General features: G+C 38.3%; 1 protein-coding gene across 2 annotated transcripts in view; it reads left to right on the top strand.

Annotated features, from left to right (window-relative positions):
* Positions 1 to 26,596, top strand: part of elmo3 (engulfment and cell motility 3) — a 54,086-nt gene continuing 27,490 nt past the window's right edge. The window contains exons 1-15 of one of the 2 annotated variants that reach the window (XM_029759006.1): positions 1 to 205; positions 2,657 to 2,763; positions 3,701 to 3,741; positions 3,863 to 3,935; positions 17,099 to 17,149; positions 17,342 to 17,511; positions 18,346 to 18,445; positions 18,853 to 19,004; positions 19,256 to 19,334; positions 21,240 to 21,290; positions 21,495 to 21,617; positions 21,827 to 21,949; positions 22,131 to 22,235; positions 22,383 to 22,491; positions 24,638 to 24,774. In XM_029759006.1, the coding sequence (XP_029614866.1) occupies positions 2,689 to 2,763; positions 3,701 to 3,741; positions 3,863 to 3,935; positions 17,099 to 17,149; positions 17,342 to 17,511; positions 18,346 to 18,445; positions 18,853 to 19,004; positions 19,256 to 19,334; positions 21,240 to 21,290; positions 21,495 to 21,617; positions 21,827 to 21,949; positions 22,131 to 22,235; positions 22,383 to 22,491; positions 24,638 to 24,774 (1,389 nt within the window). In that variant the 5' untranslated portion in view covers positions 1 to 205; positions 2,657 to 2,688. The other variant, XM_029759007.1, reaches the window with a different exon arrangement.

Raw genomic sequence — 26,596 nt, 5'->3', positions numbered from 1 at the left:
GGGGCGGGTGACTAAACTCAACCCGGAACTTTGCATGGTCAATAATTTTTGGAAACCTCTCCACCTAGGCAGATAGGTTCTCCAAGATAGTTGAAAATATAATTCACTCTCGGATTATTGTCGTCCTCTCTAGGGAGAGATTTTAAATGTTTCCAGTCCCGATCTCGGCGCTTTCGCGAGGACAGTAACTTTTCTTTTCAAACAGGTAGGAGCCAAATAAAAGTGCAACTCAACCAGATATTTTCTTTGATTGTTCGCTAAACTTTGCGAACGAGAATGAACAAATCTGTTTCGTAAACCGGATACAAATGGCCCCTGGGTCCCAGTTCAGCATTACCTGTCTCTTTTTAACGTTACCTGTTTCGTCCTTTTTTGTGTCTATGGCGAACTAGTAGGATAAACGGGCTGACGAGCGTTGACATCATCAATAGTCAGTCACCCTAACTTTTATATATGAGTGAAACAACAACTCGAATCAACCTACATAATGAATAGTTTAATTCATTGGTGGGTATATTTTAAGTCATTTTCAGTGTATGCTAGCATGCTGTGAAATGGCTTACTGCAAAGAAAATAGTTTCCATTCCATTTTTGTAAAGTGTCAATGTTTCGACATACATTTGCTATTAATCACGACAGAAAAGGGCTGGCTCTGGAGCCATGGATCAATTTCACTAGTGTGTCGACAACTGTCATTGACAAAGTTCTACTCAGCACACAGAATGTAAAGCCTCAGGCACTAATAGCCCCTCTCAAGTGGTGGTGCCGATGACAACAGACTTCAAAGTGTGTGTGTGTTTGTGTGTGTGTGTGTGTGTGTTTGTGGTGGCAGTTGTAGGTGGTCTGTCAGGATTGGAATTCCAGGGAGCTGAAGGCCAGCTCCTCCCCACCCCCTAAGGGGACAGGCGGTGGGATGATTATTACAGAGTCAAGGGGCATGGCACAGTGTTAGTTCTGCAGGCTAACAGTAATAAAACAGTAATTTAAAAAAATGCATGAAATGAAAATGAAATGTATGTGTTCACTACTGTAAGTCGCTCTGGATAAGAGCGTCTGCTAAATGACTAAAATGTAAAATGTAAATGTAACAGAAGGGATACAGGAGGATACACATTTATGCATAGCCCTATATGGTCATGGGCACTATTACTATATGGTTCACTGTAATCAAATGAAGCTTTATTTATACAGCACATTTCCAACATGGAATGCAACGCAATGTGCTTCACAGGAAAAAACTAAAAATTATGAAAGTAAAAAGTTAAATATTTACTACACAACAAACATAAGAGGAGTGAACAGTAGTTATACCATTTATATACAGGATTTACAAATGCAGAGACACTGATTCACACGTTACCTCTACACTCATACAACACAGTCTCTTTCTGTCTTTTCTGTTTCTCTCTCTCGCACCTCTTCCTCTTGCAGTAGTAGCGGAGGGAGGGTGCAGCCCAATGCATGCTGGGACAGGCAGGGGAGAGAGCCTAGGAAACCCAAACACTGCTCTCCCTTCCAGCCTGTCATGTAGCCTACATTTTGCATTTTAGTAATTTAGCAGACACTCTTATCCGGTGTGACTTACAGTTAGTGCATTCATCTTAAGATAGCTAGGTGGTACAAACCAAATATCTCAGTCATAATAAGTAACATTTTCCTCAATAAAGTAGCTATCAGCAAAGTCACTGCTAGTAAGAGGGAAAAAAGTCAAGTGCGAGTGTTAGTTCACAAAAGCTTATTATTATAATTGCCTTGTATTAATAGTAGGCTGGTATAGTAATATTTTGGGTCGAAGGAGCATTGTCTTTCGCTAGGCTTCAAGAGTATTAATATATGAAGTGAGTGAGAACATTTTCAGGTTAGAGTTTCCATCAAAGCCAAAACACTGGTGGTGATCATGGTCATTCATAATCTGCTCTGCTTTCAATGTGTCTTAACAAAATCAAGGCTGAAGAGCTTATGACATTCCTGTAATTACAGTGTTATGTGATTAGCTAGCAAAGTAGGCTACAAGTTAACATCTATTGACCTACTTGGGATGACATGGGGCTACTGAAATGGAAGGGTTTTAGAAAACTATGTGCAGTTTGTCAGGTGAAAGAGGAAGTGTCCAAGTTTTGACAGAAATGGCACTTAAACACCAATAATAAAACATACCATATTTTCTGTAGGTTAGTTCCATTGACCTATGAATGGGAGACAGACAGACACACACACATATTTCCATTTTCATCAAGTGAAGCATGTGCAGAATTGTTTAAAAAACTTTAGTCTTTCCATATGTGCTGGAGAGAGTATGAAAAGAGCTTGACTGTCCTCTCCTCTGGGACTCTTCATCTGTGAGCTGAGGAGGAAATGGATGTCTATGTGTGCCATGGGGGTTGTGTATGTATGTCTGTCTGTGTCTGGCCTTGTATTCAATTGTATGTAGTCCTATACACAGAAAGGGCTATGTTTCTGCACACACTGAAGCAAATGTAGACATAGTACCTTAAAAGAGGAAGATATAAGTTCAGCAAATTCATTTGGAAAATGAAAGCTCCAATGACTCGAGGGCAGGGCTGATCTGGTCAGGCCAGAAACGTACAGAAAAATCCTAATTTACTGTGTGAATGATTTGATAGTAATATTAACTTAATTTGACCTTATCTCTCAGAGTCTTAGGAGGACACACACACACACTTCAAGATGCCCCAACAGGATATTGTGAAGATTGCCATCCAGATGCCAGGGGCATACCCTCAGCTCATTCAACTGGACCAGGTAAGCATCAGAACACAGGAGTGGAGCCTGAGTCAGATAGTTTAGAAAATCTACTGTACTATCAATGCCTAAGTGGAAAGTTACAATAGGAATCCGTATTGCAGCCTGTGGGTTGTATTAGAGCTGTGATATATGTAGCAATACTGAGCGGCGATGGGCGGGATAATAATGTTTTTTATGAAGGGCTGATGCACCTCGGCATTACAATGACGCATACCCCGGCCAAACACTAACCCCGACGATGCTGGGCCAATTGTGTGCTGCCCTATGGGACTCCCAATCACATCCGGTTGTGATACAGCCTGCAATCGAACCAGGGTCTGTAGTGACGCCTCTAGCACTGAGATGCAGTACATTAGACCGCTGCGCCACTCGGGAGCTAATGTGCTGGGTGTTTAGGATGTCAAACTGTTAATAGACGAAGGCCATAATTAAATAAAAGGTTTTAGTTCGATATGGGTGCCTGTGAAGTTTGAACAAGCTGGTTCTGTAGACATTTCATGGGAGAAAGAAACTAACGGCAAGTCCCTCAGAAGCACTCCTATTGGACTACCAGACCTCACCAAAAACCTCTGATTGGTTGACCCCCTACAGACCACAAATTACAGGGCAGTGATAGGTCTACCACAGTACACAATCACTTTTGATTGGTTGACCACCATGTATACCACAAATTACAGGGCAATTGAAGTGTAGACATTGAAGTAGTTTGTCTCAGTTTGTCTTATTTATTCACTCTACCGAATGTCCCTGTTGCCTCATAAGTCAACAGCATAGAGGAAGTAAAAGCTTTGAGTTTATCTTGGATCAGCAGGCTCAGGGTCATAGGACCAGTGTACTATAGTTAATCCACCATGGTTTACAAAATGAATGCATGATATCTAAATCAGTTCTTACCTTCTGCTGCTTATTGAAAACTATGTTTTTCTCCTGACAGAAAAAGCCCCTTTCTGCTGTAATAAAGGAGGTTTGTGATGGGTAGGTGTCTGTGTGTGTGTGTTTGTGTGACTGAGTGTGTGTTCATGTTATCCTTGTTGAGTTCAAGCAACTACTTTGTCCACTTGCAGTAGTTACAGTGCCTATGATGACTGGGTTTTAGGTGGAATCTTCCAGGCCCTGATAACTACGCCCTCCAGTATGCCGACGGTGTTCAGACCTACATCACTGAATCTGTGAGTTGATTCTCTTTTTTTTCAGTGAACATGGAGGCTGTCTGTAAACAAACATAGGTCTTTCTGTCTGTCCAGTGTGTGGCTTCAATACTTTAAGTTAACAGTAGAGGGTGTGGTGTCCCTGTCATGCCAGTGATGTCTTAAATGTCATCAACGCCAGTGGCCTTGGTCTGGGTAGCTGTTGGAGCTAAACTAAGCTTGTGACTTTTGAAAAGGCCAGACACAAACCTCTACCAGGGGGTATGCTGTGGCTGTGTTCATTGTTATTCCACTGGGTGTGTGATGAGCATGGGGTAATAGGAGGTCTGGTTGGCACTGTTACAGTTGTGTGTCTGTGTCTGAGGAGAGATTCCAGCTATTTCCTGGGCCAGTGCAGGCATGAATGACAAATGAAACTAAACCAACTTAATTTCTTGCTCTCTCTCGCTCTCTCTCTCATCCCCCTCTCTCCTTGCCCCCTTCTCTCTCCCCCCCTCTCTCCCTCTTTCCCCCTCTCTAATTCTACTGAACAAAAATATAAATGCAATATATAGCAGATCTACTGTATATAGTTATAGCGTACCTACTGTATATAGTTATAGCAGACCTACTGTATATGGTAGACCTACTGTATATAGTTATAGTAGACATAATGTATATAGTTATAGTAGACCTACTGTATATTGTAGACCTACTGTATATAGTTATTGTAACCCTACTGTATATAGTTATAGTAGACCTGCTGTATATAGCTATTGTAGACCTACTGCATATAGTTATAGCAGATCTACTGTATATAGTTATAGTAGACCTACTTTATATAGTTATAGTAGACCTGTATATAGTTGTACTAGACCTACTGTATATAGTTATAGCAGACCTACTGTATTTAGAATGCCTAATGTATATAGTTATAGTATATCTACTGTATATAGTTATAGTATACCGACTGTATATATTTATAGTATACCTACTGTATATAGTTAAAGCAGACCTACTGTATTTAGAATACCTAATGTATATAGTTATAGTATACCTACTGTATATATTTATAGTATACCTACTGTATATAGTTATAGTATACCTACTGTATATATTTATAGTAGACCTACTGTATATAGTTATAGCATACCTACTGTATATAGAATGCCTACTACACAAGTTATAGCAGACCTACTGTATTTAGAATGACTACTGTATATATTTGTAGTAGACCTACTGTATATAGTTATAGCAGACCTACTGTATTTAGAATGCCTAATGTATATAGTTATAGTATATCTACTGTATATAGGTATGCTATCTACTGTATATTGTTGTAATATACATATGTATATAGTTATAGCAGACCTACTTTATTTAGTTTTAGTAGACCTACTGTATATAGTTAGAGCATACCTAATGTATATAGTTATAGTAGACCTACTGTATATGGTAGACCTACTGTATATAGTTATAGTACACAACTGTATATAGTTATAGTAGACCTACTGTATATAGTTATAGTAGACCTACTGTATATAGTTATAGTAGACCTACTGTATGTAGTTATAGTAGAACTACTGTATATAGTTATAATAGACCTACTGTATATAGTTATAGTAGACCTACTGTATATAGTTAGAGCATACCTAATGTATATAGTTATAGTAGACCTACTGTATATCGTTGTTGTAGACATAATGAATATAGTTATAGTAGACCTACTTTATATTGTAGACTTACTGTATATAGTTATAGCTGACCTACTGTATGTAGTTTTAGCAGACTTACTGTATTTAGTTATAATAGACCTACTGTATATAGTTATAATAGACCTACTGTATATAGTTATAGTAGATCTACTGTATATAGTTATAATAGACCTACTTTATATAGTTATAGCAGACCTACTGTATATAGAATGGCTTCTGCATATAGTTATAGCAAAACTACTGTATATACTTATAGTAGATCTACTGTATATAGTTATTGTAGACCTACTGTATATAGTTATGGTAGACCTGCTGTGTAAAGTTATAGCAGACATACTGTATATAGTTATACCATACCTACTGTTTATTGTTTTTGTAGACCTGCTCTATATAGTATAGTAGACCTACTAGTTATAGTGATAGCAGGCCTACTGTATGTAGTAGACCTACTGTTTGTATAATTCCTGCCACATATAGTCATAGCATACCTACTGTATATAGTTATAGTAGATCTACGGTATATAGTTATAGTAGATCTACGGTATATAGTTATAGTAGACCTACTGTATATAGTTATAGCAGATCTACTGTATATATTTATAGTAGATCTACTGTATATAGTTAAAGCATACCTAATGTGTATAATTATAGTAGACATAATGTATATAGTTATAGTAGACCTACTGTATATAGTTATAGCAGACCTGCTGTATTTGGAATGCCTACTGCATAAGTTATAGCAGACCTGCTGTATATAGTTATAATCGACCTACTGTATATTGTTATAGTAGATCTACTGTATATATAATGGCAACTGTATACAGTTATAGTTTACCTACTGTATATTGTTGTGGTTGGCCTACTGTATATAGTTATAGTATACCTACTGTATATAGTTATAGCAGATCTACTGTATATAGAATGCATACTGCATAAGTTATAGCAGACCCACTGTATTTATTTATAGTAGACCTACTGTATATAGTTGTAGTAGACCTTCTGTATAGAGTTATAATAGACATAATGTATATAGTTTTAGTAGACATACTGTGTATGGTAGACCTACTGTATATAGTTATAGCAGACCTACTGTATATAGTAATAGCAGGTCTACTGTATATAGTTATAGCAGACCTACTGTATATAGAATTCCTACTGCATAAGTTATAGCAGACCTACTGTATATAGATATAGCAGACCTACTGTATTTATTTATAATGACCTACTGTATTTAGTTATAGCAGACCTTTATATAGTTATAGCAGACCTACTGTATATAATTGTAGTAGACCTACTGTATATTGTTGTGGTTGGCCTACTGTATATAGTTATAGCAGACCTACTGTATATAATTGTAGTAGACCTACTGTATATAGTTATAGTAGACCTACTGTATATAGTTATAGCAGATCTACTGTTTATAGTTATAGCAGACCCACTGTATTTATTTATAGTAGACCTACTATATATAGTAATAGAATACCTACTGTATATAGTTATAGTAGACCTTCTGTATATAGTTATAATAGACATAATGTATATAGTTATAGTAGACATACTGTGTATGGTAGACCTACTGTATATAGTTATAGCATACCTACTGTATATATAATGCCTACTGCATATAGTTATAGCAGACCTTCTGTATATAGTTATAGTAGACCTACTGTATATAGTTAGAGCATTCCTAATGTATATTGTTGTAATATACATATGTATATAGTTATAGTAGACCTACTGTATATGGTAGACCTACTGTATATAGTTATAGTATACAACTGTATATAGTTATAGTAGACCTACTGTATATAGTTATAGTAGAACTACTGTATAGTTATAGCAGAACTACTGTATATAGTTATAGCAGACCTACCGTTTATAAAATGCCTACTGTATATAGTTATAGCAGACCTACTGTATATAGTTTTAGCAGACCTACTGTATTTAGTTATAATAGACCTACTGTATTTAGTTATAATAGACCTACTGTATATAGTTATAATAGACCTACTGTATATAGTTAGAGCATACCTACTGTATATAGTTAGAGCACACCTACTGTATATAGTTGATGTCGACATAATGTATATAGTTATAGTAAAATTACTGTATATCGTAAAACTGCTTCACTAACAACTCTCTCTCTCTCCCTGCTCCTCCAGGTATGATCCTGTTTTGTTTGTTCCTTTGTAGGTTTACTTAGTTTCCACTCAGTCATGTTCACACACACAGGTTCATGCATCCCTGCACCTTACCTACACCCTACATTATGACATTTCCACACCTCATTACTTTTTCTTTGTTTAAAGGTAATCGTTTTTTGGTTTACAATAAAGAACCTTTTGATTGGCCTGTACCTGTTGTTCATGCCCCCTAATTTTTGCCACAGGCTATGAGCCGGCCTGTGACAAGTGGGAACTCGTCCGTAAGTTAAAGTTAATTGTACTTTAGTCTTACTTTAGTATTTTAGTTTACTTTAACATTTTGTCATAGTTGGTTAAGGTTTTGTCTAGATTGTCTTTGCTTTATTATTGATACGTTTGTTTATTTGTAATTTGACTATTGTTTTATAGTTGGGTTAGTTTAGTTCAGATTGCCAAATGTTTTTGTTTGAGGGGATGTTTTGGTTGGGCCAATATTGTTGAAGAGAGCGTTGACAGCCATGTGTTCTTTTGGTTCAGTTAACTTGGTAGCTAAATTTGGTTAGCAATTCACTCTGGGTTTTTCTGGGTTTTGTTCAAGTGGGAGTCCTCTCCTGTTCAGGCTTATCAGCGAGTGTCAATAGGAGGCTTGTGTTTTTGTTTTAGGTGGCAGTGAACGTGGGTAGAGCTTCCCTTTTCCCCTACATCGGCTCGGGAGCACCTCCGTGGTTATGGGGGGGCCGCCAGTTTCTGGTTGTCTTTTCCACTCCACTGGTTTTGTGTGCATAAAACCCCACCACATGTGACTGCACGAAGACCAGGGCCAGTTAGTTAGTTGTTTTTGGAGGATAGTGGGGTGTGGCTCCTGTCCTTGAACCCAGACTGACAGCAGGTGAGTTGTGTATTTTTTTTAGAGCATTTGTAATAGTTGAATTGGTTGAGGAAAATGTCTTCCATTCTGAGCAGTTTTGTTCAAGCTCCTTCAGAGGTAGCCTTAGAGTTGTGTACTAAGGAGCAGTTAATTGAAATTGCTGAACATTATTAGATTGAGATTGTTGATAAAAAAAATTAAAGAGACTGTTAAAGCTAAATTAAAGCAGGGTCTTAAGGAAACAGGTGTTTTTCGGGGTCAGTCTGCTAGTAGTGAGGATACAAGTTTTCAGTCTAGTCCTTCATTAACTTTTGAGCAGCAGAGGGAGCTGTTGCAAATGCAGTTGGAGATAGCGTGATTGAGAAATGCTAATAGACCAGAAGGCCTACCACAGTTTGATGTTTCACAGAATCTTCATTTGTTGTCTAAATTTGATGAGTCAGATCCAGATACATACTTTACTTTATTTGAGCGTATTGCGGAAGCTAGAGCTTGGTCAGATTTGGACATGACTATGTTGTTGCAATGTGTACTTACAGGTAAAGCACGTGAGGCTTTTGCAGCACTGAGTGTAGCTGACAGTAAAGTGTATGCTAAAGTTAAATCAGCAGTTCTGAAGGTTTACGAACTTGTGCCAGAGGCATATCGTCAACGTTTTCGTTACAGGAAAAAGTTAGATTCACAAACCTATTCTGAGTTTGTTCGTGATTTGACTTCTGCATTTTATCGTTGGTGTACAGCTTCTGAAGTTAGTAGTTTTGAGGATCTGTCTAATTTGATTGTGTTAGAACAGTTCAAAAATTCTGTGTGTGACCAGGTTGCGACATACATGAATGAACGTAAAGTTAAGTCTCCAAGTGATGCAGCAGTCCTTGCAGATGAGTACAGGCTAACACATAAAAGCCATTTTGAGTCAAGCAGTGACATGTACCAGAAAAATAACTTTACTTCTAGGAATAGTAGGTCAACTTTTTTTGGAGCTTCTTTCCAAAGGCCTCAGCAGAAATTTGGGTTTGGAGGACTTAAAGCACCGGTTAATGCTAATACCTGTCACTACTGTTTAGTTGAAGGACATTGGAAGAAAGATAGTCCTCTACTTAAATCAAAAAAGTCAGGTCAAGTTAAACCTGCTGTGATGGCAGCTCCTGTTTCAGCCTCTGACCACCAGGGTGAGCTTTTTCAGCCACTAGTTGAGTTTGATTCTCAGTCTTCCCACTGTGATTTTTCAGCCTTTATTTCAGATGGTGTAGTGTCCCTGAAAGATGGCAACCAAAATGTTTCAATCAAGATCTTAAGAGACACTGGAGCTTTAGATTATTTTCTCTAAGGAGTCTGATACTGGCAGTTGTATAATGGTACGTGGTATGGGTTTAGTTCCATTCTCTTCTCCTTTACATGAAGTTACCCTAAAATGTGGTCTGGTAGAGGGTGATGTAGATGTTGGGGTTAGACCCCAGTTGCCAGTAGAGGGAGTCCACATGATTTTGGGGAATGACTTGGCGGGTAGTAAGGTGTGGGCTGATGGCAAACTAAACATCTTTACGAAGCAACCTTCAGTGTCCCCAGCAAGGGTATCTCCAGATCGCAACTGTGTGTCTCCTGAGGTATTTCCAGTTTGTGCTGTTACCCGCGCTGCCTCTCGTAATAAGGTTGAGAGTAAGCCAGAAAGTCTTGAGTTGCCAGTCAAACTCCAGACAGAACAGTTGACTAGTTCTAGAGATTCATTGATGGCTGAGCAAAAGGCCGATACTACCTTGGCTGATCTGTTTGATAAAGTTGTTCCTGATTCAGTGGTGAGGAATAGTGCTCAGTGTTATATTCTTCTTGATGGGCTGTTGGTCAGGAAATGGGTTCCACACTATGATCAGGGTCCAGGAGAACCAGTCTTTCAAATAGTTGTACCTACTACTTTGCGAAATAAAGTGTTGCAAACTTCACATGGTGATGTGGCAGGTCATATGGGTGTTCGTAAAACGTATGATCGCATACTCCGTTATTTTTTCTGGCCACGTTTAAAGCGGGATGTAGCTCAGTTTATTAAAACTTGTCATACGTGTCAGTGCACAAGCAAGCCAAACCAGGTTGCGTCCCACCTACTCAACAGCCAGTGTAATCCCGTGGCGCGATATTCAAATACCTTAGAAATGCTATTACTTCAATTTCTCAAACATATGACTATTTTACACCATTTTAAAGACAAGACTCTCGTTAATCTAACCACACTGTCCGATTTCAAAAAGGCTTTACAACGAAAGCAAAACATTAGATTATGTCAGCAGAGTACCCAGCCAGAAATAATCAGACACCCATTTTTCAAGCTAGCATATAATGTCACATAAACCCAAACCACAGCTAAATGCAGCACTAACCTTTGATGATCTTCATCAGATGACAATCCTAGGACATTATGTTATACAATACATGCATGTTTTGTTCAATCAAGTTCATATTTATATCAAAAACCAGCTTTTTACATTAGCATGTGACTAGCATGTGACTAGCATTCCCACCGAACACTTCCGGTGAATTTACTAAATTACTCACGATAAACGTTCATAAAAAACATAACAATTATTTTAAGAATTATAGATACAGAACTCCTTTATGCACTCGCTATGTCCGATTTTAAAATAGCTTTTCGGTGAAAGCACATTTTGCAATATTCTGAGTAGATAGCCCGGCCATCACAGGCTAGCTATTTTGACACCCACCAAGTGTGGTACTCACCAAACTCCGATTTACTATTAGAAAAGTTTGATTACATTTGCTGTTCTTCGTCAGAATGCACTCCCAGGACTTCTACTTCAATAACAAATGTTGGTTTGGTTCCAAATAATCCATAGTTATATCCAAATAGCGGCGTTTTGTTTGTGCGTTCAAGACACTATCCGAAGGGTAAAGAAGGGTGACGCGCCCGACGCGTTTCGTGACAAAACATTTCAAAATATTCCATTACCGTACTTCGAAGCATGTCAAACTCTGTTTAAAATCAATTTTTCTGCTATTTTTCTCGTAAAAAAGCGATAATATTCCGACCGGGAGTCGTTGTTTTCGTTCAAAGAGAGAGAAAGTAAACATGGTGTTGGCTCATGCACGCGCCTCCAGTCTCATTGTCCTCAGATCGACCACTTACCAAATGCGCTAATGTTTTTCAGCCATGGCCTGCAAAGCCACCATTCATCGTTCTGGCGCCTTCTGAGAGCCTATGGGAGCGTTAGAAAATGTCACGTTATGCCAGAGATCCCCTGTTTTGGTTAGAGATGATCAAGAAGGCCAAGAAAAAGTCAGAGAGAGCGCTTCCTGTTTGGAATCTTCTCAGGTTTTGGCCTGCCAAATGAGTTTTGTTATACTCACAGACACCATTCAAACAGTTTTAGAAACTTTAGGGTGTTTTCTATCCAAATCAAACAATTATATGCATATTCTAGTTACTGGGCAGGAGTAGTAACCAGATTAAATCGGGTACGTTTTTTATCCGGCCGTGCAAATACTGCCCCCTATCCCCAACAAGTTAAAGCCTATTTATTTTTGTTACAAGCCGTGTTTCGTTAAAGCCTGTGTAAAGTTAATTTGTTTCAATGTACCGGTAGGCACCTGCGGCTTATAGACATATGCGGCTTATTTATGTTCAAAATAATATATATTTTTTAATTCAGTGGGTTATATTCAGGTGCGCTTAATAGTCCGGAAATTACGTTAGTTATAATAGACCTACTGTATATAGTTATAATAGACCTGCTGTATATAGTTATAATAGACCTACTGTATATAGTTATAGTAGATCTACTGTATGGAGTTATAGTAGACCTACTGTATATAGTTATAGTAGACCTACTGTATATAGTTATAGTAGACCTACGCTGTATAGTTATAGTAGAACTACTTTATATAGTCATAGTACACCTACTGTATATAGTTAAAGTAGAACTTTATATAGTTGTATTAGTCCTACTGTATATAGTTATAATAGACCTACTGTATATAGTTATAGTACACCTTCTGTATGTAGTTATAGTAGACCTACTGTATATTGTTATAATATACCTACTGAATATAGTTATAATGGACCTGCTGTATATCGTTTTAGCAGACCTACTGTGGATAGTTATAGCAGACCTGCTGTATATAGTTATAGCAGACCAACTGTATATATAAATCCTACTGTATATAATTATAGCAGACCTAATTGTTATTATTGTTATTGTTATAATATACCTACTGAATATAGTTATAATGGACCTGCTGTATATCATTTTAGCAGACCTACTATATATAGTTATAGCAGATCTACTGTATATAGTTATAGTAGTCCTACTGTATATAGTTATAATAGACCTCCTGTATATAGTTGTATTAGTCCTACTGTATGTAGTTATAATAAATCTACTGTATATAGTTATTTACATTTACATTTAAGTCATTTATAGTATACCTTCTGTATATAGTTATAGTATTCTTACTGTATATTGTTATAATAGACCTACTTTATATAGTTATAATAGACCTTCTGTATATAGTTAAAGCATACCTAATGTGTATAGTTATAGTAGACCTACTGTATATAGTTATAATAGACCTACTCTATATAGTTGTATTAGTCCTACTGTATATAGTTATAATAGACCTACTGTATATAGTAATAGTTGATCTGTTGTATAGTTATAGTATACCTACTGTATATATTTATAATAGACCTTCCATGTATAGTTATAGCAAACCTACTGCATATAGCATGCCTACTGCACATAGTTATAGCAGTTCTCTATATATAGTTATAGCAGACCTACTGTATATGGTTATAGTAGAACAATTGTATATAGTTATAGCAGACCTACTGTATATAGTTAGAGCATACCTATTGTATATAGTTATAGTAGACATAATGAATATATTTATAGTAGACATACTGTATATCATAGACCTACTGTGTGTAGTTATAGCAGACACACTGTATATAGAATGACTACTGCATATAGTTATAGCAGACCTTCTGTATATAGTTATAGTAGACCTACTGTATATTTTTATAGTAGATCTACATTATATTGTTATAATTGACCTACTGTATATAGTTGTTTCAGACCTACTGTATATAGTTGTAGGTGACCTACTGCATTTTGGTTTAGTAGATCTACTGTATATAGTTACAGTAGAACTACTGTATGTAGTTAAAGCAGAACTACTGTATATAGTTTTAGCAGACCTACTTTATATAGAATGCCTACTGTATATAGTTATATTAGATCTACTGTATATAGTTATGGTAGACCTACTGTATATAGTTATAGCAGACCTGCTATATATTGTTATAATAAATCTACTGGATATAGTTATAGTACACCTACTGTATATAGTTATAATAGACCTACTGTATATAGTTATAGTAGACCTGCTGTATATAGTTATATTAGACCTACTGTATATAGTTATAGCAGTCCTACTGTATATATAATGCCTACTGTATATAGTTATAGTATACCTGCTGTATTTAGTTACGGTACACCTACTTTATATAGTTATAGTATACCAACTGTATATAGTTTTAGCAAACCTACTGTATTTAGAATACCTACTGCATAAGTTATAGCAGACCTACTGTATATAGTTATAGTCAACCTACTGTATATAGTTATAATAGACCTACTGTATATAGTTATAGTATACCTACTGTATATAGTTATAATAGACCTACTGTATATAGTTATAGCAGACCTACTGTATATAGTTAGAGCACACCTACTGTATATAGATTGCCTACTGCATATAGTTATAGTAGACCTTATGTATATAGTTATAATAGACCGACTCTATATAGTTGTAGTAGACCTATTATATATAGTTTTAGCATACCTGCTGTATATAGTTATAATAGACCTACTGTATATAGTTATAATAGACCTACTGTATATAGTGATAATAGACCTACTGTATATAGTTATAATAGACCTACTGTATATAGTTATAGCAGTCCTACTGTATATATAATGCCTACTGTATATAGTTATAGTATACCTGCTGTATTTAGTTACGGTACACCTACTTTATATAGTTATAGTATACCAACTGTATATAGTTTTAGCAAACCTACTGTATTTAGAATACCTACTGCATAAGTTATAGCAGACCTACTGTATATAGTTATAGTCAACCTACTGTATATAGTTATAATAGACCTACTGTATATAGTTATAGTATACCTACTGTATATAGTTATAATAGACCTACTGTATATAGTTATAGCAGACCTACTGTATATAGTTAGAGCACACCTACTGTATATAGATTGCCTACTGCATATAGTTATAGTAGACCTTATGTATATAGTTATAATAGACCGACTCTATATAGTTGTAGTAGACCTATTATATATAGTTTTAGCATACCTGCTGTATATAGTTATAATAGACCTACTGTATATAGTTATAATAGACCTACTGTATATAGTGATAATAGACCTACTGTATATAGTTATAATAGACCTACTGTATATAGTTATAGCAGTCCTACTGTATATATAATGCCTACTGTATATAGTTATAGTATACCTGCTGTATTTAGTTACGGTACACCTATTTTATATAGTTATAGTATACCAACTGTATATAGTTTTAGCAAACCTACTGTATTTAGAATACCTACTGCATAAGTTATAGCAGACCTACTGTATATAGTTATAGTCAACCTACTGTATATAGTTATAATAGACCTACTGTATATAGTTATAGTATACCTACTGTATATAGTTATAATAGACCTACTGTATATAGTTATAGCAGACCTACTGTATATAGTTAGAGCACACCTACTGTATATAGATTGCCTACTGCATATAGTTATAGTAGACCTTATGTATATAGTTATAATAGACCGACTCTATATAGTTGTAGTAGACCTATTATATATAGTTTTAGCATACCTGCTGTATATAGTTATAATAGACCTACTGTATATAGTTATAATAGACCTACTGTATATAGTTATAATAGACCTACTGTATATAGTTATAATAGACCTACTGTATATAGTTATAGTAGACCTACTGTATATAGTTATAATAGACCTACTGTATATAGTTATAATAGACCTACTGTATATTGTTATAATAGTCCTACTGTTTATAGATAGCCTACTGCATGTAGTTATAGTAGACGTTCTGTATATATTTATGGTGGTCCTACTGTATGTAGTTATAGCAGACCTACTGTATATAGTTATAGTAGACCTACTGTATATAGTTATAGTATACCTACTATATTTAGTTATAGTTGAACTACTGTATATAGTCATAGCAGAACCGCTGTATATATTTATAGTAGACCTACTGTATCTAGTTATAATACATCTACTGTATATATTTATAGCAGACCTACTGTAAATAGTTAAAGCAGATCTACTGTATATAGTTATAGTAGACCTACTGTATATAGTTATAATAGACCTACTTTATATAGTTATAGTAGACCTACTGTGTATAGTTATAGTAAACCTAATGTATATAGTTATATTAGACTTCATATATATATAGTTGTAGTAAATCTACTGTATATAGTTATAGTAGACCTACTGTATATTGTTATAGTATACCTAATGTATGTAGTTATATTAGACTTCATATATATATATAGTTGTAGTAAATCTACTGTACATAGTTATAGTAGACCTACTTTATATCGTTTTCGCAGACCTACTATTTATAGTAGACCTACTGCATATAGTCATAGCAGACCTACTGTATATAGTTATAATAGACCTACTGTATATAGTTATAATAGACCTACTGTATATAGTTATAGTATACCTACTGTATATAGTTATAGTATACCTACTGTATATAGTTATAGTAGACCTACTGTATATAGTTATAATAGACCTACTGTATATAGTTATAGTAGACCTACTGTATATAGTTATATTAGACCTACTGTATATAGTTATAGTATACCTACTGTATATAGTTATAGTATACCTACTGTATATAGTTATAGTAGACCTACTGTATATAGTTATAGCAGACATACTTTTTATAGTTATAATAGACCTGCTATATATTGTTATTATAGGCCTACTGTATATAGTTATATTAGATCTACTGTATATAGTTATATTAGACCTACTGTATATAGTTATAGCAGACATACTTTTTATAGTTATAATAGACCTGCTATATATTGTTATTATAGGCCTACTGTATATAGTTATATTAGATCTACTGTATATAGTTATAGCAGATCTACTGTATATAGTTAGGAGTTATCTGTGACCAACAGATATATATCCATAGATTAGGGGCTAATGAATTTATGTCAATTGACTTATTTCCTTATATGAACTGTAACTCAGTAAAATCTTTGAAATTGTTGCATGTTGCATTTATATGTTTGTTCACTTAGATGTTCCTCGGTGGAGTGTGAAAATAGTAATCATTGCATGTATGACTGTGTTTGTTATTGTGTCTGCTCTGTGGTCTTCATGTTCTAGAACCGTCTGGACATAAAGAATGGCTGCATTCTCCGTCTGACCAAGGCACCGGTGAGTCTGCAAAGAAGAGCCTGTGTGTGTGTGTGTGTGTGTGTGTGTGTGTGTGTGTGTGTGTGTGTGTGTGTGTGTGTGTGTGTGTGTGTATCTGCCCGCTATGTAGGCCTATTGCAATTTTATTACATTATGGGTATATCTACTTCATCCATCCTTTGTCTGTGTGTTTTTATGCTGTGTGTGTTGTAGGGCCGTTGTGCCGAGGACCTCTACAAGGGCATCCAGAGCTCAGACTCAGGTGTGCGCTGTGATTCGCTGAAGCAGCTGGCCTGCGTGTCCACTGATGTCACTTTTGCCCAGGAGTTTATCAGTCGTGATGGCCACTCTCTGCTGGTGAAGATCGTAGAGGACGCTGACGAGTCAGTTCCCTTCTCTGTGTCTCTCTATATGTCTCTGTGTCTCTATGTGTCTCTGTGTCTTTCTTAGGTCTCTGTGTCTCTCTATATGTCACTGTGTCTTTGTGTGTGTCTCTGTCTCTCTCTACTCTCTCTTCAACTAACCTTATATAGCAGAGACAGCAGACTCACATAAGTGAGCGCTTCTCTGTCTGTCCTGTTCTCCTAGCAGACTGTGTGTGGTTATTTTGGGGGATGGGGGAAAGGCAGTGCAGTAGTGCATATTTTTGCTGGCTGCAGTTGAATGCTGTGCTTTGATAGATGCTGCTGCAGAGATATGAGACGATTACCTCACGTGAGAACACGTCCCTGGGTGAAGTATGGGCTGAGTCTGGCCTTCCCCTCATACTGTTAGCATAGTTACTGTTGAGGAATTCAAGGAAGCTGTAGTTGGGTTCGTCTGTTGAATTCTAGAATAACATTGAGTTGGCATGGAGAATTGGCTAGTAAGAATATGCAGCTCTGTGTTGCGTAGTTAGTGATGGGGTTATTTTGATCAAAATCAACATGGGATGGAGAGATCCAAGGATATGAGTCTGACCTCATGTTTTTGAAGATGTAACATCTCACAAATCAATTATACCTCTATTATACCACTTGAATCCCAGGGAAGGCATGAAACACATTCCTACCAAACCTGAGAAAGCATTTCAGCCTGGTATGGTCTAGTCTCTCCTAATCTCGCCACCTAGAACCAAATCAGTGGAAATACTCAGTGGCGTCTGTGGTTTTCTTTGTCAATGTTGTATTTCCTGAAGTTGTAATATTCTGTTCTGAGTTGTGTGTATTGTCTGTTAGGGCCCCTCTGATCATGACCCACACACTGACAGGCTTCATGGAGTTGATGGACCATGGGATTGTATCATGGGAGAATCTCTCTGCTGTCTTCATCAAGAAGGTATGTTCCTAAACTATTGGCTTCTTTAACCTAAGTGGAGGAGGAGAAATAAAGATATGTCAGGAGAAAGAAAGTAAGGAATTAGGCATTTAGGGCTGGTTCCCAGGCCTAGTCCTGAACTAAAAGGGGCTTTCAATAGAGATGATCTACTGTGAGTTATTTGTAAACCAGGACCAGGCTTAATCTTTGTCTGGGAAACCGGCCCATAATGTTAATGTGTGTAATCTTTGACCATGAAGAAATGTCTGATAGGAGCTCTGGTGACCACTAGTCGTGGGACTGACTCTCCGCACTCAGTTTCAACCTATTATATCCCTATCACATTCCATCCCACTAACTATCCCACTCTGCTATCTGTGCTCTACTATACTAACTGTATCCTGTGTCTGTTTCCTGCTACCTGTCAGATTGCTAGCTTCGTCAATGCCAAGGTGCTGGACGCGTCCATCCAGCAGGTGTCCCTGGCCATCCTGGAGAGCATGGTGCTGAGCAGCAGCAGCCTCTTCCAGCAGGTCAAGCAGGAGGTCACTCTGGAGAGACTCCTCTCACATCTGCAGGTGTAAGTGTGTGTCATCCATGGATAGAATTGTGGGAAAAACCTGCATTACCTTCAATTAATGAGTGTGCTTATACCTGCTTACACACATAGACCCTCATCTCTAAATCATTTTACGGTTAAATGTACCTCAGGAAAATGTAATGATAAGCTTGTCCAGGGTCTGAAGTCTACAGTTCATCAAAGAAATACACACACATACTACTCTCTCCCATCTCTCATTATGCCCACCCATACGCTCTCTTTTATTCCAGGACAAACCAACAGATTCAAACCAAAGCCATGGCCCTCCTCATGGCTCTGCTACAGACTGCTGGAGATGCAGACAGACAGGTAAGAATGGTCTCTATTTTCTCTCTCTCTCTCTCTCTCTAATTCAATTTGCTTTATTGGCATGACGTAACAATGTACATATTGCTTACTTTGGAGATTTACAATATTAACATAATTAATAATAATAATCAATATTCTCAATGGGACAACAGTAATAACAATAACCAAGGGTCAAAATAACCATACATTGAACAATAAAAATAAACATAGAGGACATGTGCAGGTTGGTTGGTCTGTCAGACACTGCCAACCCACAGCTCTCTGCGTCCTCCCCCAACAGGACAGATATCCTATCCTCATCATAGAGGTCTTTGAAACCTTGAACAAGGGTTTTTGTCAGGAAATGCAGCTCTGTCTTGGGTTCTGCTGTTGTGCAGTGGTTGCACAGCCTTTCCTCTACAGGGAGCCATGTTTTCCTGTGTCTACCCTTCTCAATGGCAAGGCTGTGCTCACTTGAGCCTGTACTTTCTCAACGTTTTTCTAAGGTTTTGATCAGTAACCATGGTCGCATAGTTTGCCACGGTGTACTGTCGATTTAGGGCCAGATAGCACTGCATTTTGCTTTGTGCTTGTGTTTACATTTCCCAATAAGTAATGTTGTTTTGTTTTGACTGTGTTGTAATTTGGTTTGATCTGATTGATTGGATGTTCTGGTCCTGAGGCTTCAGTGTGTTAGTAGAACAGGTTTGTGAACTCCCCAGGACCAGCTGGATGAGGGTCCTGAGGCTTCAGTGTGTTAGTAAAACAGGTTTGTGAACTCCCCAGGACCAGCTGGATGAGGGTCCTGAGGTTTCAGTGTGTTAGTAGAACAGGTTTGTGAACTCCCCAGGACCAGCTGGATGAGGGTCCTGAGGCTTCAGTGTGTTAGTAGAACAGGTTTGTGAACTCCCCAGGACCAGCTGGATGAGGGGACTCTTTTCTTTGCTCAGCTCTTGGTATTGCAAGGCTTGGTAATGATATGAGAGGGGGTCACTGTATTTTGGATGTTTCCAAAACTGAATTGCTTTTTTAAAAGTTGTTATTATTAGTGGATATTGGCTTCATTTTGCCCTACATGCATTGTTTGTAGTTTTCCTCTGGACATGTAGGAGAATCTTACAGAACTCAGCAGGGTTTCAATGGGGGGTTTTCCCATTGGGTGAAATCTTGTGGACCGCACTCCTCGCTGCCATAAAGTGCAATTGGTTCAATGACACATTCGATTAGGTATTTCAATTTGAATTAGTTTTTTAATGGCATAGAATGCCTTGCTTTCTCTCTCTGTCTCTCTGTCTCTGTCTCTCTCTCTGTGTATCGCTCTCTCTGTTTGTCTCGCTGTCTCTCTCTCTCTGTCTGTCTGTCTGTCTCTCTCTCTCTCTCTCTGTCTGTCTCGCTGTCTCTCTCTCTCTCTCTCTCTCTCTCTCTCTGTGTATCGCTCTCTCTGTCTGTCTCGCTGTCTGTCTGTCAGTCTGTCTATCTGTCTGTCTGTCTCTCTCTCTCTCTCTCTCTCTCTCTCTCTCTCTCTGTCTGTCTCGCTGTCTCTCTCTCTCTCGCTCTCTCTCTCACTCTGTCTGTCTGTCTGTCTGTCTCTCTCTCTCTCTCTCTCTCTGTATCGCTCTCTCTGTCTGTCTCGCTGTCTCCCACTCTCTCTCTCTTTGTCTGTCTCTTTCTTTCTTCTCTCCCTCGCCTGCTCTGTTTTCCAGAGGGAGGTACAAGTTAATCAGTTTAACCAGCCTGAGTGAGTCTGTTCAAAACAAAGGGTTTTGTTCAGATTTATGTGACCATTATGTCAGAGTCCTGACCTGATTTGTGACTGTAGCGCTTTTACCGCCTACTTATGGGGAAGTAGTGTCACTGCATTTCAGTAATAACTGATATAGCCAGTGGTAGTTATCTGGTGATGACACACATGATATTGGTTTTCAGGAGCTGTTTGCCTTCTTGGGAATGAAGAATCTTCGACAGTACATCTATAAGGTAAAGCCATCTTGAATGTTTGAGATTGAGGTACAAGGGCACCTTACTGTCATTGCATCCAGTAGAATGTCAAATTGGGGAAATGCAATTGTCTTTCATTAAATCTTCTATGTAGCAATTTTTTGGTCTTCTTCCAGTCATTTTATCCATAGTAAATACTCTACTGTCTTGAACCTATGGCTCATGGTTTGTTGTGACCCACAGAACATTATCCATAGTTCTGCCTCTGTGGGGGATGAGATGGCCCACTACCTGTATGTCCTCCAGTCTGTCACTCTGAACCACCTGGAGCCTCGCATGAGGATGCCCCTGGACTCCTACAACCAGGTGAGATAGGTTGACCTCCCTGACCTCTGACCCCTCCCACACCAGGAAACCACTGCCTCTTCGCACCCCAGGAGAGAGTGCTGACTAGTGCTTACTAAGTATCCTTGAAATCCACTTAGTCATATGGTACCATACTCCCTCTCATTGGACATTTGTGTCTCTCTACTGTTATCTTTCCATCCTTCCCCTTCCTCCCTCTCCTCCCACAGGACCAGAGGGAAATTCTACACGGCCTGCGGCAGGCAGCCTTCGAGACGGAGAGTGAGAACAGCTTGAGTCATGAGCGACGGCGCTCTCTCTGTGCCAAGGAGTTCAAGAAGCTGGGCTTCTCTGTGAGTCTACCCCATGGGATTCTACTTACCGCCACCTCAATCAGTCACTCTCATTCGGCCTCTGTGTGTCCTACATATACACATTAATAAACTTCTCTGAGTCTTACTCTTGTCTATCCAAACCGTTGTCTCCCTCCATACAGAGTTTGTTTTATTCCTGTTCTGTCTTCTCTCTCTAAAGAACAACAGTAACCCAGGTCAGGACCTGCTGCGGGCCCCTCCTGGCCTGCTGGCTCTGGACACCATGGCCTACTTCGCCTCCCGCTACCCCGATGCCTACAGCAGGGTGAGCAGAGGGATGGAAAGGGGAGGAACAGAGGGCGGGAGGGAGGGAGTTAAAGGGACAATCATGGCTCTTTGTTAGGGAGAGGGTTAAGTATTTGTCATCCTCTGACTATTTATTTCTCTCTCTGTCTCTGTCTCTTTATCTCAGTTTGTTCTGGAAAACAGCAGTAGGGAGGATAAGCACGAGTGTCCATTCGCCCGCAGCAGCATCCAGCTGACTCTCATCTTGTGTGAGATCCTACGCATCGGAGAGCCCCGTAAGTCAACCTGAGCTCGTACATGTAGGTCTACATGTATTTAAGACAGGTTAAGCCAGGTCTTGCTTTTTTTTCCACTGATGTCAGGCATGTTTCCTCTACTTATGACTTTCAGCTGTTAGTGTCTACATGCTGGTGTGAGTTCACATAGTATGGATACATCTGTGCATGGGTGCATTGGGTCTGTACTGGAAACATACAGTACCAGTCATGAATTTGGACACACCTACTCATTCAAGGGTTTTTCTTTATTTGTACTATTTTCTACATTGTAGAATAATAGTGAAGACATCAAAACTATGAAACAACACATATGGAATGATGTAGTAACCAAAAAAGTGTTAAACAAATCAAAATATATTTTGTATTTTATATTCTTCAAAGTAGCCACCATTTGCCTTGATGACAGCTTTGCACACTCTTGGCATTCTCTCAACCAGCTTCACCTGGAATGCTTTTCCAACAGTCTTGAAGGAGTTCCCACATATGCTGAGCACTTGTTGGCTGCTTTTCCTTCACTCTGCGGTCCAACTCATCCCAAAACATCTCAATTGGGTTGAGGTCGGGTCATTGTGGAGCCAGGTCATCTGATGCGGCACTCCATCACTCTCCTTCTTGGTCAACTAGCCCTTACACAGTCTGGAGGTGGGTTGGGTCACTGTTTGTTAAGTTTGCCTTGAATCCCAAAAAATCACTGACAGTGTCACCAGCAAAGCACCATCACACCTACTCCTCCAATGCTTATTGGTGGGAACCACCTACTCTGCGACTCACAAAGACACGGCGGTTCGAATCAAAATCTCAAATTCGGACTCATCAGACCAAAGGACAGATTTCCAGCGGTCTAATGTGGGCTCCCGAGGGGTGCAGTGGTCTAAGACACTGCATCTCAGTGTAAGAGGCGTCACTGCAGTACCTGGTTCAAATCCAGGCTGCATCACATCCGGTCGTGATTGGGAGTCCAATTGGGCGGCGCACAATTGGCCCAGCGCCATCTGGGTTTGGCTGGGGTAGGCTGTCATTGTAATTAGGAATTTGTTCTTAACTGACTTGCCTAGTTAAATAAAGGTTAACAAAAATTCCATTGCTTGTTTTTCTTGGCCCAAGCAAGTCTCTTCTTATTATTGTTGTCCTTTAGTAGTGTTTTTTTTTGCAGCAATTCGACCATGAAGGCCTGATTCACACAGTCTCCTCTGAACAGTTGATGTGGAGATGTGTCTGTTACTTGAACTCTGTGAAGCACTTATTTGGGCTGCAATTTCTGAGGCTGGTAACTGTAATGAACTAATCCTCTGCAGCAGAGGTAACTCTGGGTCTTCCTGTCCTGTGGCGGTCCTCATGAGAGCCAGTTTCATCATAGCGCTTGATGGTTTTTGCAACTGCACTTTCTTTGATTATTTGAGCTGTTCTTGCCATAATATGTACTTGGTCTTTTACCAAATAGGGGTATCTTCTGTATACCACCCCTAGCTTGTCACAACTGACTGGCTCAAACGCATTAAGAAGGAAATAAATTCCACTTTTTAACTTTTAACAAGGCACACCTGTTAATTGAAATGCATTCCAGGTGACTACCTCATGAAGCTGGTTGAGAGAATGCCAAGAGTGTGCAAAGCTTTCATCAAGTAAAAGGGTGGCTACAGCCTTCCCTGTGGCTCAGTTGGTAGAGCATGGTGTGTGCAACGCCAGATTTGTGGGTTCGATTCCCACGGGGGGCCAGTACAAAAAAAAATGCATGAAATGTATGATATGTATGTATTCACTACTGTAAGTTGCTCTGGATAAGAGCGTCTGCTAAATGACTAAAATGTAAAATGTACTTTGAAGAATATCAAATATTTTTTTATTTGTTTAACACTTTTTGGGTTACTTCATGATTCCATATGTGTTATTTCATAGTTTTGATGTCTTCACTATTATTCTACAATGTAGAAAATAGTAAAAATAAAGAATAACCCTTATGTATATGTATACTACTGTATAAGAATATACTGAAGCTATGTGTAGCCCTATAAATGTACGCTGATACAGGGTTGTGTTCATTAGGGTTTGCAACGGAAAACATTTAAAAACATTTTGCAACAAAAAACTAAAATGAACGTTTCTTACAGGTCTCATATTGTTCCTCTCGCTCTCTCTCCCCTAGCCTCAGAGACTGGTTCAAACTACCACCCCATCTTCTTCTCTCAGGACCGGCTGCTAGAGGAGCTTTTCTGCGTCTGCATCCAGCTGATCAACAAGACCTGGAAGGAGATGAGAGCCACGCAGGAGGACTTTGACAAGGTAACACAGCCTGTGTTACCCATCATACACCTGTCTGTGTCTCACAGTAACTTTTTTTCTCACTCTCCCCATATCTAACTTTCATCTATGAGTACAAGCAACCGCTTCTTGTTATAGGCAAGCAGGCAGTTTTAGGCAAGCAAGCAGCAATCATGTCCTAGCAAGTTACACTGTAACGTCTGATAGATGGTTCATTTGTGTGGCAAAGCAGTAATCTAATTTAGAAAATCTAACTTCAAAGCAGTCCATGGCATCCGGAGTGGACACAGTCTATTTGACTGCATACGCTACACTGAAAACAATAACAAGCGCTCTGTGTCCTGTGAGCCACCATAAGCCACTACAGTATCCAAGAACAGTATACAGGACAGTGACAGGCAACCCGCTGGGGCATATTAGTCAGACGGAATTGTTAGAACGGGACATTGATTAGTCAAAGTCTAGATGGTAGACACTGATGTAGAGCTATAGCCTTTGAAGCGTTTTTATTTCCCAATAACCATTCCTAGGTGATGGCCATCTCCTTTCTAATACTAACTGCACTGGGCTCCCTCAGACAGAGCTATTCAAGAACACTCAACAACAACAAAACAACCTCACAACAGGGCCATGTTTAACAAAGGAGTCATTCCATGTAATTTGAGCAAGCCATGACACCCGCCATCTCAGATTGTTCTTAAATTGTTTCTGTAGTTAGAAACAGGTAAGATTGTCATCCCTGAAACATTATTTGGTTGAAATTTTATATATGAGAAATTAAGCTAATTGATTGCACCCAAATGGGCCATTTTAATTTATAGGATTCAGATCATATTCAATAAATATAGTACCCAACATCTGACATTTCCTAGCCAAAGATTAAGCGTAAAAGAAGGCCAAACTAATTTGCTTTCATAGAGGACTAGCTTGAATTAAGAGGATGACCACACAATTTATTTTCATAATGAGCAAATCTATTGGTTTTCTACCCTAGTATAGCATGAACTGTGGCATCTAGTGGTCAAAACCTGATACTTTCACACTACTTTATGGTAAATAATGCAAGCGACTTTAATGACTAATTTCTCTGAACAGTTCAATTTTAATTTTTTTAATTACCTGGATTTCTGCATAAATTGGTCATGAAATTTGACACACAAACAATTATGCATTTTCATGTTTTTATTGAACACACCATGTAAACATTCACAGTGCAGGGTGGGAAAAGAATGTGAACCCTTGGATTTAATAACTGCTTGACCCTCCTTTGGCAGCAATAACCTCAAACAAATGTTTTCTGTAGTTGCGGATCAGACCTGCACAACAGTCAGGAGGAGTTTTGGACTATTCCTCTTTACAAAACTGTTTCAGTTCAGCAATATAATTGGGATGTCTGGTGTGAACCGCTCTCTTGAGGTCATTCTACAGTATCTCAATCGGGTTGAGGTCAGGACTCTGACTGGGCAACTCCAGAAGGTGTGTTTTCTTCTGTTGAAGCCATTCTGTTATTGATTTACTTCTCTGTAAATGAGATGTTAGCATGTTACTTCTCTGAGATGTTAGCATGTTCTAGAGATTTCTGTATGACTTTAGCTGACACTCAAGGATTCTTCTTAACCACAGTGAGCATTCTGCGCTGAGCTATTGCAGTCATCTTTTTTTGTGAAAATTAATATAATTTTTATTTATTTTTTATTATTTGGGATTTTTAAATTTGTAAAAATATATATATATAATTTACCCCTCCACCACTCCCCCTCTTCAGAGGACAAATATTGTAGTTTTTTTTACTGCTTTTTTGCTACATATACATACATTTTACCTTTACATTTTACATGCACAT

The sequence above is a fragment of the Salmo trutta genome, chromosome 7 (assembly GCF_901001165.1).
Source record: "Salmo trutta chromosome 7, fSalTru1.1, whole genome shotgun sequence".
Taxonomy (NCBI): domain Eukaryota; kingdom Metazoa; phylum Chordata; class Actinopteri; order Salmoniformes; family Salmonidae; genus Salmo; species Salmo trutta.
Note: the sequence above shows the minus strand (reverse complement) of the source record. Positions and strands in the feature narration are given on the sequence as shown.